The sequence below is a fragment of the Nipponia nippon genome, unplaced genomic scaffold (assembly GCF_047370975.1).
Source record: "Nipponia nippon isolate SJK-2023a ecotype South Korea unplaced genomic scaffold, ASM4737097v1 scaffold_3, whole genome shotgun sequence".
NCBI classification, from domain to species: Eukaryota; Metazoa; Chordata; class Aves; order Pelecaniformes; family Threskiornithidae; genus Nipponia; species Nipponia nippon.
In genome coordinates, this window is record NW_028262347.1 from 15,656,703 (window position 1) to 15,671,288 (window position 14,586).

The 14,586-nt window shown below is 42.4% G+C and overlaps 1 protein-coding gene across 11 annotated transcripts in view; it reads right to left on the bottom strand.

Moving 5' to 3' along the window:
• ATXN7L1 (ataxin 7 like 1) overlaps positions 1 to 13,782 on the bottom strand; it is a 122,433-nt gene extending 108,651 nt beyond the window's left edge. For all 11 annotated transcript variants that reach the window (XR_015706208.1, XR_015706204.1, XR_015706207.1 and 8 more), the window contains exons 1-2: positions 13,516 to 13,782; positions 12,897 to 12,965 (exon numbers count right to left, since the gene is read on the bottom strand). Coding sequence is in view for 3 of the 11 variants with exons in the window: in XM_087763971.1 (XP_087620097.1) it covers positions 12,897 to 12,965; positions 13,516 to 13,630 (184 nt within the window). In the remaining 8 variants the exon portion in view is untranslated. The remainder of the gene's footprint in view (positions 1 to 12,896; positions 12,966 to 13,515) is intronic.
• Between the last annotated feature and the right edge of the window lie 804 nt (positions 13,783 to 14,586).

A 14,586-nucleotide genomic window follows, 5' to 3' on the forward strand; every position in this document is an offset into this window, starting at 1 on the left:
ATGAAAGGTGATCTATAAACACTATCAGTAATCAACTTGTTTATTCTCATGATTTCTTCCCATTCACTTGCTCCCTCTGCCTCTCCTCACACTGATAGGTGGGCTGTAGGCATGAATCACATTTCATACCTTGCCTCTGGAGATAAACATGCCGTCCTGATTATTACTCAAAGCAGCTTTAATACATGATTTTGAACACAGGGAAAGTCTCTCTCACAACCTCATAGTATTAAAATGAAGAAGCTTTTAAAAGCACTTGTACTGTATATTGTTTTCATAGCACTCTATGCTTGCACATGGTACGTCAGAAATCTGCCATGAAAAGCCCACATTCAAGGGGTTCTCCTGAAATAAATTCAAACTTCAGAGGAATTTGGACACAACAGATTCACTCTAAGGCTGAAAGTCCGTAAGAGTCAAAGCTGCTTAGAATTTTGCATGTCATTTATCCTCTGATCCTGTAATATACAAACAAATGGGCATAAAAGAACTAATACAGAAGGAGGAGTGTGAAAGAATGACAAATGTTGTTGCATACACAATGTGTTAGTTTCTCTTCACTTTTTGCCTAGTATCAAAACTAGGGCACCATTCAAAAGAACAGATAAGGTTGAAGCCTAATAAAAAAGGGAATGTTTAAGTATTTGGAGAACAGAGGGCATGTGTAGGGAACAGAGTTAAGGAAGATTAAGATTTATCTTATTTTTGCAGTTCAGCAACTACAATTAGTTTTGCTTTCCAGCTCCAAGATAGTAAAACAATATTAACAAACCAAATAAACTGCTTTCACTAGAAATCTGTTCTGTACATACTTTCCTGTGCACTGTACTATCAGCTTTGATGCCTCCTTCCTCCACATCAACTAATTATTCTCTACCTCCTTCCAATTCCTCCTTAAAATAGCTGCCTGCACAAAATTTTTCAACATTCATAGACCGATTCTTGTCTTCACAACATACACTGCTTATGGCTTTGTTTGAAGTGCATTGTAAGCTCTCTGAAATACAGACCATATCTTACTGGTTTTTAAAGCTACCACTTTTATACATGTTACATCATTTGAACATGTTACACATCTCTTCAGAACTTTCCCAAATGTATACTTAATAACAAGAAATTAAAAAAAAAAAACCAACCACCCACAAAAACTCACATTCAGGATAAATTCTTACCTTCCAGGAAAGCAATAAAGGCTTACAATAGCTTTGATTTTCCAAAGAGCTTGGAAAACAAACAGTCAGAAAAGTGACAGGTATCTTGAAAAGCTGGAAACAATAATAAATGCCGCAAAATGAAACTTGTAGCATTGCCTCCTTCAGAGGTGCAGTCAAGAATAATTTTTCAGATGAACAAGAAACCCAAAAATATGTAAAGCTGCATTACCTCTTTCAGAATCTAAATACCTACAAGGCTTGGTAACATTCACACCCAGTGTGTTGCAAGTTATGAGAGCAGCTGAAGAAAACTTACACCAAGCACAGAATGTACAAAGGCTCTATTAAAAGCTCTATACACACAGCTCACCATAATTTCAAGAGCTTAAACATTTTTTCCTCCCATTTCTCCTTATATTTTTCCATTGCCATGCATTCAGTTTCTTAGTATATTTGCCCAAGGTTCTCCAAGTCTTCTAAAAAGCCACAAATAAAACAAAAGCATGAATATAGATTAGAACCACAAAACTTCACGATAGTGCACAAAAAAACCCTGAGAGACCCTGAAGAGAAAATCTGAAGACATTTTTTCTTTTCTTTTTTTCTCAGTAACACTGCAAGACAAAATGTGTAAGCTGTTGGGATGAGTGAACATTGATAACATACAGGGACAGGCAGAAAGTTGCTTGGGAAAGGCAGGCAAGGGAATGGGTAAAACCTTCCAAGTCAAAGGATCAGCTCAATCCTCCGTGCATGAGTGAACAACTCTTTCCCACAGCATTCTCCTCTTCCTGTCTCTTTCCTCACACAGATGTTTAGATCTACTAAAGAGATGCAAAAACCTGAGATTAACTTCTTAAACACTGAAGAGCCTGCATCATGAATGGCAGCCATTCCATATAACACCTCAAAAATCAGTAAGTCCTGCCTTCTCAGGGAAAAAAAAAAAAAAAAAAGCTCTGTATCATAAAGCTTGCCTGCCTGTAGCGTGTAGACAGCAACAAGCTTGCTTTGTCTTGCAAGACAAGCAAAAGCCATACAATGATGTCTACCGCAGCACCGCGCCCAAGCTCTGATGATACACCCTGCGCAGTACGACGTGAGCCGGGGCCCGGTCCATGATAATGTAATCCTATGGCCTTGTCTCGGCTCTGGAAGCAGGAAGCACAAGTCACTATCAGTAGCTGATAGATCACATAGATATATTATCTACTTACGATGCACTGCAAAGAACAGAACTACCGAGCTAGAAACCAGCAAGCAAACTACTTTCATGTCCATCGCACAATGTGATGAATATGACCAGTCACCAAAGCATAGAAGCATTCTGTTGCCACAGCCATGGTCTACACACTCTTCTCTGTCCTTGGAGAAAAGGCAATATTCTCTGGATTTCTCCAAAATGCTGCTCTTCTTAAAGGCTTTGAACTTTCTCAAAGGCATGTTATGGACTCAAGCATGGGGTTGTCAGAGAGCACAAACTGCCAGCAGTCTTCTCTCCAGTCATCTCCAAAAGAATCTTTCATCCGAGAACCTGACCCAAAGGCTGACCTGACATATACAGAACGGCATCAATTTACTCTCTCAGCACTGCTCATTATTCCCATCCCATTATTTCTGATACCCAGGACTCCACCCTCTTTCACACTGACACAATATTTTTTTGCCCGTTTTGTTTCCACCCTTGATAGTTTTTGCTTCTCCTTCTTGCGACTAGGTCCAACTCCACCAATCCTGAACCCATGCTCATCTTAAATATCCATTTCCTTTGCTTTATTCTTGCCTGTCCTAGAATTTGCAGTGGAAAAAGAAACCAGTCTGGAAATGAGGTTATTGCACATTTTCTCTCTCTCTCCTGCTGCTTACTAAGCTGTACCATTCCTCCAGTTGAGCTGAACCCACACCTGCAATTTCAGCCTTTTTTCCTCCTACTTTTGACTCACTCCTCAAACCTCTTCTCTTGTATCCATTTCCTTCTCCACAATAGAATGCAAATATTTATTCCAAGAGAAAGCTCGAAAAACATAATAATGATTTCACATTCTCTGTTCTCACTCCCTTTCTCTTCCTTACAGCTCTCACTTCTTCTTCATACCATAGATAGAAAACACATCTGTCCTGCTCTTTCCACTTGCCTCACTCACATCACCCCATACCTCACATCTCCTTTCTCCTCTTGCTCTGACAGAATGGCAGGACACCCAATTGGTCTCTCCTATGTTTGGAAATCTACCTCTGACCCCTTGCTTCTCTAACTACACCTCCTTCTAGACTTCTTTCACCTCTAAGCTCATTATGAACTGTTTGATAACAAATTACACTTTTAATTTGTCTCCAACTTCAGCCTGAGCTCCCTTTAGCTGTCCCTTGCACTCCACTGAAACTATCTGCGCTAAAATGTCTAAAAACCTTTTACTATTGCAATGTCAAAATAAGTTAATCATTTCCATCATCCATAACCCTTGTGTGTTTTTCATAAAAATTAAATGCATTTCTCCTTTTAAAGCATTTATTCTCCTTTTCTGACTTCCATGACTCTACCCTCTCCTGCTTCCCTTCCTCCCTGTACCAACCCCTTCACAGGTCACTGGAAGACTCCTTATTCCGCCATTGTCTTCTGGTAGGGCTCCATTGAGCTACATCTTTTGCCCCTTCCCTTAAGAAGGGAATTTCATCCACAAACGCAGCGCCTAAGGAGACAGGTCTCAAACAGAGTAGATTTATGTCTAAACAAAAAATCTCAGCCTATCTTTCTGACACCTCTTGTCACTGAGTAGCTGTCAGTTTTAGCTCAATAGAGCTAGAACAGAACTTAGATCTCACCTCTCCCACCCTCTTTTCTCCACCTCCTTTCTTGATCACTGTGGACAGCATTATCATCTTGCCCATCATTCAGATATGAAATACTATGTCATCTTTGACAATGACTTCTCTCTTGATCTGTTCATTCAGGCTACATCTATATCTAAATGATTCTTCCTGTCTTGCATCCTTAGGCCAAAGTCTTCTCTGAACATGTTCAGAGCTAAAGGTTTGTCCAGGTCTTCATCTCACATTAGTTAACCAACATTTTCCTCTTTTTCATCTTGATAAACATTATCCTGCTTGCTCACACCCTTCCAAAAGTTATTTCTTCTATTTTGTCATACTGATCTACCATTATTCTCTCTGCATCCTTCTATGCACAATCCTCCATTCCAGCTTTAAAAACTGGGAACGACTCATCTTTGCTTTCCAGGCTCCTCTGTCTTACCTACACTATACTGTCCACATCCTACTTGCTGTCACACCATTTACTCACGTTTCTAGTTGGCTCATGCTGTCAGCATCCATTTACTAAGTTTTTAACAACCAGTCTGTATTTTCATTCAGGCCAACTTCCACAGTTGAGTAAGGATACCTTCCAAGCTCTTGCAAAACTACCTCACTGCCCTCCAAACATCACCGTAAAGCTTTCCTTGCCACAGTTCTAAGACAGTGACTTTAGCTTAGGCTAAAGTCTACCACCTATCATGTTGAGCAACTAAGTACTTTTGTTTGTCAATATTAAAACTCCTGCTTTGTCACATATTAAAAAATTAGTTCTCTGCAGCACAATGATTTCACAACACACACATGCACACACCCTTCCCCCCTCCGCTAGCACCCTGCACAGTAGCGTCTAGTCTCTGATGGGGCTGCTAGGCATTAGGATCATGCAAATAATAATACTGCCTCCCCAATCATGGCAGTAACAGATGAGTTACTTATATTCATCCAGATCATTGTCCTCTGACTGTTTCCACTATCAGCCCCAAACAAACAAGGTTTTGGCTCTGTCAGTGGTTGTTGTGGTGGCACGGGTCCAGCAAACTTTTTGGATTTTAATCATCAGTAGCATCCTATCTCAACGAGACACAACCAAGAGCAGCTTAAAAAAATAACGGATAGGCTAACTACCACCTGATAATCTATCTAATCTGGACAAACACAAGTGGCCAGCCTAAAGGCCGCTTGAGGATAGAATACCTATCAGAGATTCAAAGATGGAACACACACGATGATTTACACTTATGTAAATCTCTGCTTCCATTCTGACCATTTTAGCTCAGAACAATGACAAGCTGGTCACCTTTTTCTGCCACTGGAGAGGACCAGTGCATCCTGTTTTGTCTTGGTAGAGAAGACACTTCTGATAAAACAAACCTGGCAACAACTATTACTTATATGATGTTAGCCGTGCTCAATCCAAATATAACTTCAAATTCCCAGTCTCTGCCTGTCCCCTATGTCTAGCCCCCTGCGGCAGGAAAAGGAAGAGAAAGAATGACTGGGCAGAAAACATCAAACATTGTATATTAGAAAAAAATCATAAACAAAACAAACAAAAGAAAAGAGCACAGCAAAGATCACCACACAGAATCAAAGACCATGAACTCTTGCCCTTTGCCAGCCATTCTTACATCTTGATGTTACCTCATCAGTCACCCTTCTGTCTCTCCTGCCGAACACCTGCTCCAAGGGAACGGAAAGGGAAGCAAGCCTAAACCCCTTGTGTACTGTGCGCAGCTCTGTCACAATACAACTGCTTCCGTTTTACAGATGATTCAGGAGGGGCCTGGGGATTAAGTGAAACTGCACTAGACATATATTGGTACCAACAGTTGTGCAGAACCTAGAACTTTTGCCTTTGAGTTCTTTGCTACTTCTGGCTGATGCTCTTTCTGGCCTGGGAGAACTCCACTTCTTTTTTGCCAAACACCACACATTTTACAAATACGTGCACACAGAAACCAAAAAGCAGCAAGACCCAATAATTCTAAATTCCAATTGCTGTCAAGAATACAGGTAAATAGGAAGATGTGTTGGGCTTAAGGGTTGTATTATTAATATGGCTTAGTAAATTATGAAAGTAAATGGCTGAATAATAAATACAACATTTCAGAAGTAAGGAAGACATCTCTATTTCTAGAGTACAAGAACTGAATACAAGACCAAGAGCAACCAGAAAGCTCACTCCTCCAGTAACATCAGTGGCTTTCAAGCATAACTTTTAATAAGCTATACAATAAGTTATGACAAAACCAGTCCCTTAAAATCAGCAACATTCAACCATAGAAAGAGACACAAAAAAGAAAAAAGAGAGAAATGATGCATGCAATAGTTGGTCTTCCTCTGCCCCACATCGGTCTTAAGTAACTGTGCTAGATTCCATCTCCAACCTGAGTCAGCTTAGACAGCTGCACAGCACTATGATAAAAAATTGGATCATCTTTCTTTTCCAGCAAAAGAACCATCAAAGATTTCTTGCTACAGACTTGCTGAGAGACCCCTGTCAAATACCCTTACTGCATGATGACAGCATTTGCCATAGGGTTTTTTGCATATAAATTACCTAAAGGCAACAGCTTCACCTGGCATCCTACACCATTAACTCCTGAATCAGCTTTTTCAAGGTCAAGCTGAAGAACTTCTGCACCAAGTTGAAGTTGGAATACAGAGAGATCCAGTAACTTAATCCATGCCCATATAAACTGAAAATCTTTCTTGCTAGTTATTCCAAAATTACTGTCAATAACAAGCTGTCATGGCACTCATATAACCTTATGGTGGAGTTAACTCTTTAAGAAATACTCATATCTATATACTATTTTTACTGAAGGTGATCTTTCTTAATAATGCATGCAGCATTATAAATCTAAACTTTCACTGGGACTACCAGAAACTTAGGAATCCTGTAGGCAGAAAGCCTATGATCTACAATTTCAATAAAAAATTATTTGAAACATATTTTCTATAGGATTTTCCACTGCTTCCATCTCATACACCTCAGCCTTGGTTAAATGGCTAACATTTTTTGCCCCAAAGGTAAAACCGAACCTGATAATGTCCTAATTTTTCATTAAGTAGTACCAAAAGGCCCATTTCAAGACAATTACTCCATTTCACAGTGACAATGGTTCAACTCGTGTAGTCTTTTTTTATACATGGAAACCTATACTTAATCTATAAACTATTAACCACATAGAGAGGCAGATCAACAAGAAAACACACACGTCTTTATACCTCAATCAAAATTAAATAGAAGCAGTCATTTCACTTTCTGTGGTGATAACAGAGCTTGGGGTACACTCTAGTAAACACATCATTTCCCTCCTTCTCAAGTACTGTTATAAATTACAACAAGTAGAAGGAATGTCAGAGACAGATCTTTAGTCACAGTGCTGTCAGCTGACAGAAAACCACACATGGTTTCTCCACCAGTGTTCAAAAGAGGTACCTTAAACTACAGGAGATCTAACCTCTTCAGAATAACTGTCGCATAAATACTGGGAGAAATATCACCTGAACTCCATCAAGATATGTGCCACCTAACAAAACCAGAATTTTTAAAGAAGTCATTTATAGAACAACAGTTTTAGATACATACTCAAAAACGTCAAAATCCTGATTCAAAACACAGAATGTCTGATCAGAGAGCATTAGCATTACTCCACTCCTTTTATCCAGTGTGTGGGCTGATGAACTAAAGGACAGGTTTCAGAAAATAACTATGTAACTATGAGGATAAACTACAATTCTGACTAAATTTCTGGGCACTATCATACATAATGTTTCATTCTTCCTCTGTCACCATTCCTTGAGACACACTAAATGTGGTGACAGCCACAACCAGGAGCCACGCCACCCCCTTGCAGAAGCTGTCCATGGGGGGAAAAAAAAAATAAAAATCAGACTCAGATATCATATACTAAACCAATCAGGCATTTGAACACCAGAATGCACACCAGAACTCAATCCCATTGTCATTTCTCATCCTGAAGAAAACCCTCATGGGGACCTTTGCTCATTATTCTTATTTCCAGCATAAAGCTAAGAATGGTAAGAAAAAGTTTCTCTTGACAACAGCCACAGTTTTGTACCCTGCCAATTCTCAGTTCTTTCACTCATCAAGCTCCACCTGAATATTACATCAGTTTAAGAACCAGTATCTCTGGAAGACCTTATTAGCTTACAGGGAAGAGAAAGAAAATTATACAGCATTCACCCCTCTCTTTTGCCCACTGCAAAACCAAAACCAACCCCAAATTACCAACTAAGCTGGTCTAAATTCCATAACCTCACCTCTTTCTTTTGGGGTATGTATGTGTTTAAAACTTTGTTATAATTTTCTTTCCCTCTCAGCCCTTTCCAACATTCCCTACCACCACAAAAAGGTGAAAGATGAGGGCGGCTAAGAAAAACAAGAATGTTTTATTCTTAAGTTTTTGTTTGGTATGTTTTTAAAGGAGACAAACAGCACCATCGGCAAACCACTAGTAAACAAAAAAATAAATAATAATTAAAATAAAGAAGATTGACTCCAATACGTATGCTTACATTAACCAGCTGTTTTTGTCATCTTCTCTTCTTTCACAATCTCCTCATAAATAATTTTAGTTCTCTTCCTCTTGCTTTTCATAAAGTAGAATGTTGTATGCTACATGCTTTTTTTTCCTACAGAAGTGTTCCCTACCATCTCCCAACCTCCTTAATGTCTTATTTTTCCATAAAGAATGATAAAGTCATCAACATATTTTTCTGAAGAATAAAAAAAAATACTGAAAGCAAAACTAATCAGTATCCCTTTAATTTTGTTCTGGTGTTGCCGAAGAATTTACCAAAAAAGCTTTCCATCAGATATTTATGTGGGAAGTCAAAATAGGGAAAATACATTGTAAACAACTATCCAATAGATTTAAAACTCCAGTTTGCATCTGTAATCATCAAGTAAAATGGTCAAATTTAGGGCTGAGCAATAAGGATAGGGAATCTCGAATTTTAACACAACATCAGAAAAACAGAATAGAATTTTTTATGTAACATCCTTAACGCTAAACAATAATGAGTCAGTATGGTTAGTGAAAAGATTATCTAAGACAAAACACACACATCATCAGATTGAAACCTCAATAATACAAACCCACTGAACTGAGAAACTGAAGTTGACTATGACACCAAGTACCCAGATATAGATCTAAATCCCATAGGTCATATTTAACCCTGCTGTAGTTCACAAAGATACACGGGATATCTTTTGCTCCTTTACAGCCTGCGCCTACCTAGAAATACTCCCAGCACTTAATGCTTGCACATTTGCTAAACCAATTATTAATAAGAGTTTGTACGTAAGACAACAAAATTCACATTCTTCTACTATTTTCTTAAATGTTGTATGAAGTAAAACATATGCCTCCAAAACTAATCTAAAATCAGTTACAGGTTATGACTGATGATAAAAGATCACTGTATCTGTCTCAGGCATACAGTTACTGTGACTTTTTACAGGACACAAATTGTCAAATAAATATAGACTCCTTTTACTATGCACGCTATCTACAAGAAAATCTTCAATTCTTCAAATATGCCATTCAACTTTTAAAAATTTAATATAAATTCTAAATGCTTCCCCAATTCTGATAACCCTTCTTTTAGCTAAGTTGGTTGTTTGGTAGTGATTTGTCAGATAACTTACACAATACTGTTTCTGTTTCCTGATTAGATAAGCAGATAAGTTTTTTTTTTTCTAGCACAAACATTTATGCATAAAATTTTTCATTTTCTGTGAACATTTGCAACTTATTAACCCCCTCTCCCCAAATCTACATGTCAGTAAAAGTCAACTGTGGACATACTGCATTTGCTAAAGGAAAAAATAAAGTAAATATTAGCATGCAAAAAGCAATTCCATCTACAAAACTGAACAAACGTTCAGGAAATTTCTCTCCCTCTGTGCTGCCTACATACACACTATAGAATACAGGAAAGCAGTGAGCAATACTTCTACGTCTTTACTTCTGCCCTAAGGATGGGGCACAGGGGGCACGTGGCCTCAGTGTATCTCTTGCATTACAGAAATGAACAGCACAGCCGGACTGCGACCCCTTTGCCCAGGGATGTGCTAAGAAGTATCAACCACTTTGGCAGGCAGAGATTTGGCACTGTTTCTCCGCACTGTCACCAGGGGATGCTGCCTCCCAGGTCCCCACCTGGGTCAACAGGAGGAGGAAGAGCAGCACATCACTCTAAACACATATAGTACACAACCAGAAAGGAGGCAGTGACGCAGGGATGAAGCTAGCTAGAAGCATTTTTTGACATTTGACGGAATTTTTTTTCTACAAAACCAAAGTGAACCACCTTGTCGCAGCCCGGAGGAGACCACCGTCTTCCCACCCCTTCCCCCCACCATGCTCTCTGCAGACTTTCAGCTAGTCTAAAAAGGCTCCTTGCTTAACTGCTTACAAGCAAACGGCCACGTAAATCTGGTCGTATCAACTAAAAGTTGACGAAATACAGACAAATACTACACGAAGTAAATGCGACGAGATCAGATTTTACACTATCTTTATCAAACAGGACAGTAATTTTTGATACTTAAAGTCCTGTCCATCCGTAATCCTCCAGTTACCTTATACACGTAAATTCTGATTTTTCTAAGACACTGCTTACAATCTCCTGGCACCACAAATGCCATAAGAAGGCCTACTCAGATAGATAAGATTGCGAAGAAAAATGAGTTGGGTTTGGTATTAAGACCTACCACGACCGCAACCCTTGTCCATGAACAAAGCAAACAAAAAAAGCCAACGTGTCACGCAACAGATGTGTGCAAAATCAGAATAAGCACACAAGCGTTTCTGCAAGTACATAAGCAATGTTTTCTGCAGATCAATCTAAGTCTTCAAATTTTTCCCCACCTTTATTAATAAGGATAGTGAGGCTCAAGGAAGATTTACAGTGGGTGTTCAGACACACAGATGGGTGTGGTGCAAACACCTGTATTAACAGCCTGCTTAAGTGAACACAGCAGAAATGTTTCAACATACTAATTTATTCAAACTTCGTGAAAGTTCTTTCTAAATGATCCAAAGCAAGTTACTAATTGGAAGCAATAATATTCCTAAAGCTTTTTATTTTCCAAATATAACAGTCAGTTTGGGTTTTTTAAACTGTATTACAATGTAAGTACTATAAAAGCTAATAAGCACTTCACACCCGTCACTATCATGATGTCAGCAATGAAATTATACTTTGTTGGGAAATAATTTTTCTGGATAGTGAGTTTAAATAAAGGTCCTTTAATGGAGTCTCTAACTGCCCCAAAACCAAACAATGAGAGACTAGAGCTGGTAACAATTTGCACATTATGTATGACTAAGGAGTATGGATGCGCTTAGATCTTTATGTCTTAAGTGAGCTTGTAATAAGAATTTGTGTTCAAGGACTTCGAGGCGCAGAACATTTTAACTCAACAAATTAAGCTCCTTATGAAGGCCAAGCTCCAGTAACAAGATCTTTGTTCGATTACTTTTGAATCAAACGTATGCTCAACATTACTGATAGACATACCAACTGTTTGAGCCTTGAACCTTTCACCTATAAATATACTACACAAAAATCCCAGTTCTGCCTCGAACTTATTTTTGGGCTGGCAAAATAGAGAGGTTCAGGCATGTAAGAATCAAGACAGGAACACAATCAAGCTTGGCATCTCTATAAAGGTCTTTCAAAAGGGAGGTTTTACGGTAGTTTAAATAATTTTATTTAATGTGTATGCCACGCAATTTTAGAGTTTATCACACAAGTCTACGTTACTGATTAATTCATTCTTTTTTCGAGAGCTTGTTTAGAAAACGTAAGATTCCTTTAAGCTGCCAAGATGCTCAGAATTAAACACACGTGTAATGACAACCATAATATCACGAGAAACTTAACATCATTTCAGAATATATATTATGATATTGCAGGTAATAGCGGGATTTCTCTCAGCATCAGTAAGTCACACCGAAGTTTCACTATGATGGGATCGCTCCTCATGAACTGACTTCACAAGAAACATTCCTCATGACAGAAAGGTTGTACATGCATGCCGCTTTCTTAACAGAACAGAAACAAACAGAAAGCTACATGAAAATATGTCCCAAACCATTTCACTAGCTGTATTAGGTGTTACCCCAGCATGATGCTAACAACGCACGGCACAAACAAAAGATGTCAATTTGATTTGCCTACATTCACCACTAAAGTTTCTCCTCTTGCAACTGACAGAACTGTGTCAGGCGTGACATATTAGCAAATACCATTAGCCTAGAATTTGCCTGTTCATACTTATGGTACCAGAAAACCTTATGGCCCAAATGACCTATTATATTTGGTTTTGCATAATATGCACGGCTTAGCCTAACGTAAGATAATATTAGACATTGGTCGCTCAGTTGACGGTAAGTCACGCTCAGCAGTAAGAATGAAAGAATAAAATGCGACTTGAGCTAAAGTGAATGAACTCAAAGATTGTAACAGACCATTTCCCTCCACAAGTGAAAACGTTTTTCACTACAGTCGCCAATGATAATACAACGTTTAAAGCTGATGCATGGGTTTATATGCTTATCTTCACACAGAAGCAAGTTAAACGTTGCACCAAGAAAGGACAGGGTCTTCAAAAAAAATCCAATATGGCCACTGATGTGTAGCTGTCTTTTGACTTAAAATTGTCTTATCTTTCACCATGTCTGTCAGTCGCACACATACACCTGTTATACTCGTACTTCAAAAGAAGTTGACACAGTGACAGTCATCTGTGTGTATCCAACCCTGAAACATTCTTCACGGCAGAGAGATCCACACGCTATTAGACTACCCTGTCAAGGCCAAACCACAGTCATCCACAGCCACCAAGAGACAGACAGGTAGAGAGGTGTGCCAGCACTATCCACTTACCTTCTTTATTAAGCCTCATAACCTCCCTGCTTTTTCCACCCTCCTTTCCAGTCTCTTCTAGATCTACACCTGCAGAAGAGAAGCAGAGTCAGGAAGCACCGAGGGCCGAGGTGTGCATTTATTGTTTGTCGGGGGGAGGAGGAGGAGAGGTGAGGAGGTGAGCACTGTTTCTATTTGCAACAGCAAAAGCACAATGGTCGGAGCATCTGCCAGGGAGCGGAACCGCCGGGCCCCTCGCGGCAGCACCCTCCGCCCGCCCCCCCCGCCCGCAGCATCCTCCGGCCCCTCCGCGCCGCGCATCCTCCCCCTCGCCCCCTTCCCCCACCGCGGCGCCGGCCCAGCGGCGGAGCCCGCGCCGCGGGGCAGCGGCACGGCACGGCACGGCACGGCGCGGCGTGCGCCAGCGCCTCCCGCACACATGGCACCGGGGGCTCGGCGCGTCAGCTGAGCGCCCGGGGGGGCGGCACCTCCCGCCGAGCGGCGCGGCCCCGGGCGGCGGGGCGGGGGAGGGGGGGGGCAGGCGGCCCGGCCGGGCCCCCGGCCCCCGGCCCCGCCGCCGTGCGTGCGCTCCGGGGGAGGGGAGCGGCGTGCCGAGCCGCGGGCCGGTCCCTGCCCTTACTGTGCGGGGGGGCGGCGCCGTGCGCGTGCGGGGGGGCGGCCTCCCGCACCCAGGCGGCCCAGGGCTGGCCCAGGAACGCCTCGGGACTGGGCACGGGCCGCTCCAGGGCCGCCATGGCGCCGCGCCTGCTCCTGCCTCCTTGTTGCTTTTCCCGTTTCCTTCGGCGGCGGCGGCGGCGAGCGAGCGAGCGAGACACGGGATTCGAGAACGCCGCACGTCATCCTCGGGACGTTCCGCCGCCCACACGGGGGTAGTGTCAGCCCCTGCTCCCTATCAGATCGGGCTCCCCGCCGCCCAGCGCGCATGCCCGCGCCCCCCGCGCCTGCGCGCCGCGCCCCGCGACGCCGCCGGCAGCCGGGCCTGCCGCCCGCCCCGAGGGGGGCGCCGGGCCCGCGCTGCCCCTCCGCGCACCGCGCAGCGCCGCGGCCTGGCTCGGCTCGGCTCGGCTCGGCCCGGCCCGGCCCGGCTCAGCCCGGCCCGGCCCGGCCCGGCGGAGCCGCCGCGGCGCGGAGCGGGGCCGGCGGCCGAAGAGCCTCGCCGGGAAGGCAGCCGCCGGCCTTGCGCGCCCCGGGGCTGCGCGCCCCGCGTCTCGCAGCGCCCCGCAGTAAGTCCCTGGGACGCGCCTTCGGTAACTGCGGCCCGGAGCCGGCCCCGATTGCGGTGTCGGGGCTCCCACTCCCCCGGCTTCTTCCAGCTGCGCCCCTGTGGATCACCTATAACCACAGCCACAGCCATTTTGTTGTCCATATACTACCTGACCTGTGTTTGAGTACAGCCTCCGACTGTTTGCAAATGGGCTTTTTCTTATTTTGGTGTTCCAGGCTATGGTACAGCAGCTCTGAACGCACAGGTCCCGCTCCTCTCAAATAATACCCATGTTTTCATCTCGCTATACATAACCTACGGGATGTACATGCTTTTCATTTAATTCTGGAGCTGTGTCATTTTTGGTTTATTTGTCCAGTGAGGTAAGAATAGAAAATAACAGTACCGTCAAAATTTTTGTACTCCATATGCCTGATTTGCGTAAGGAGTTACAGCATAAGCCTATTGCTCCAGCTCACGCCGATT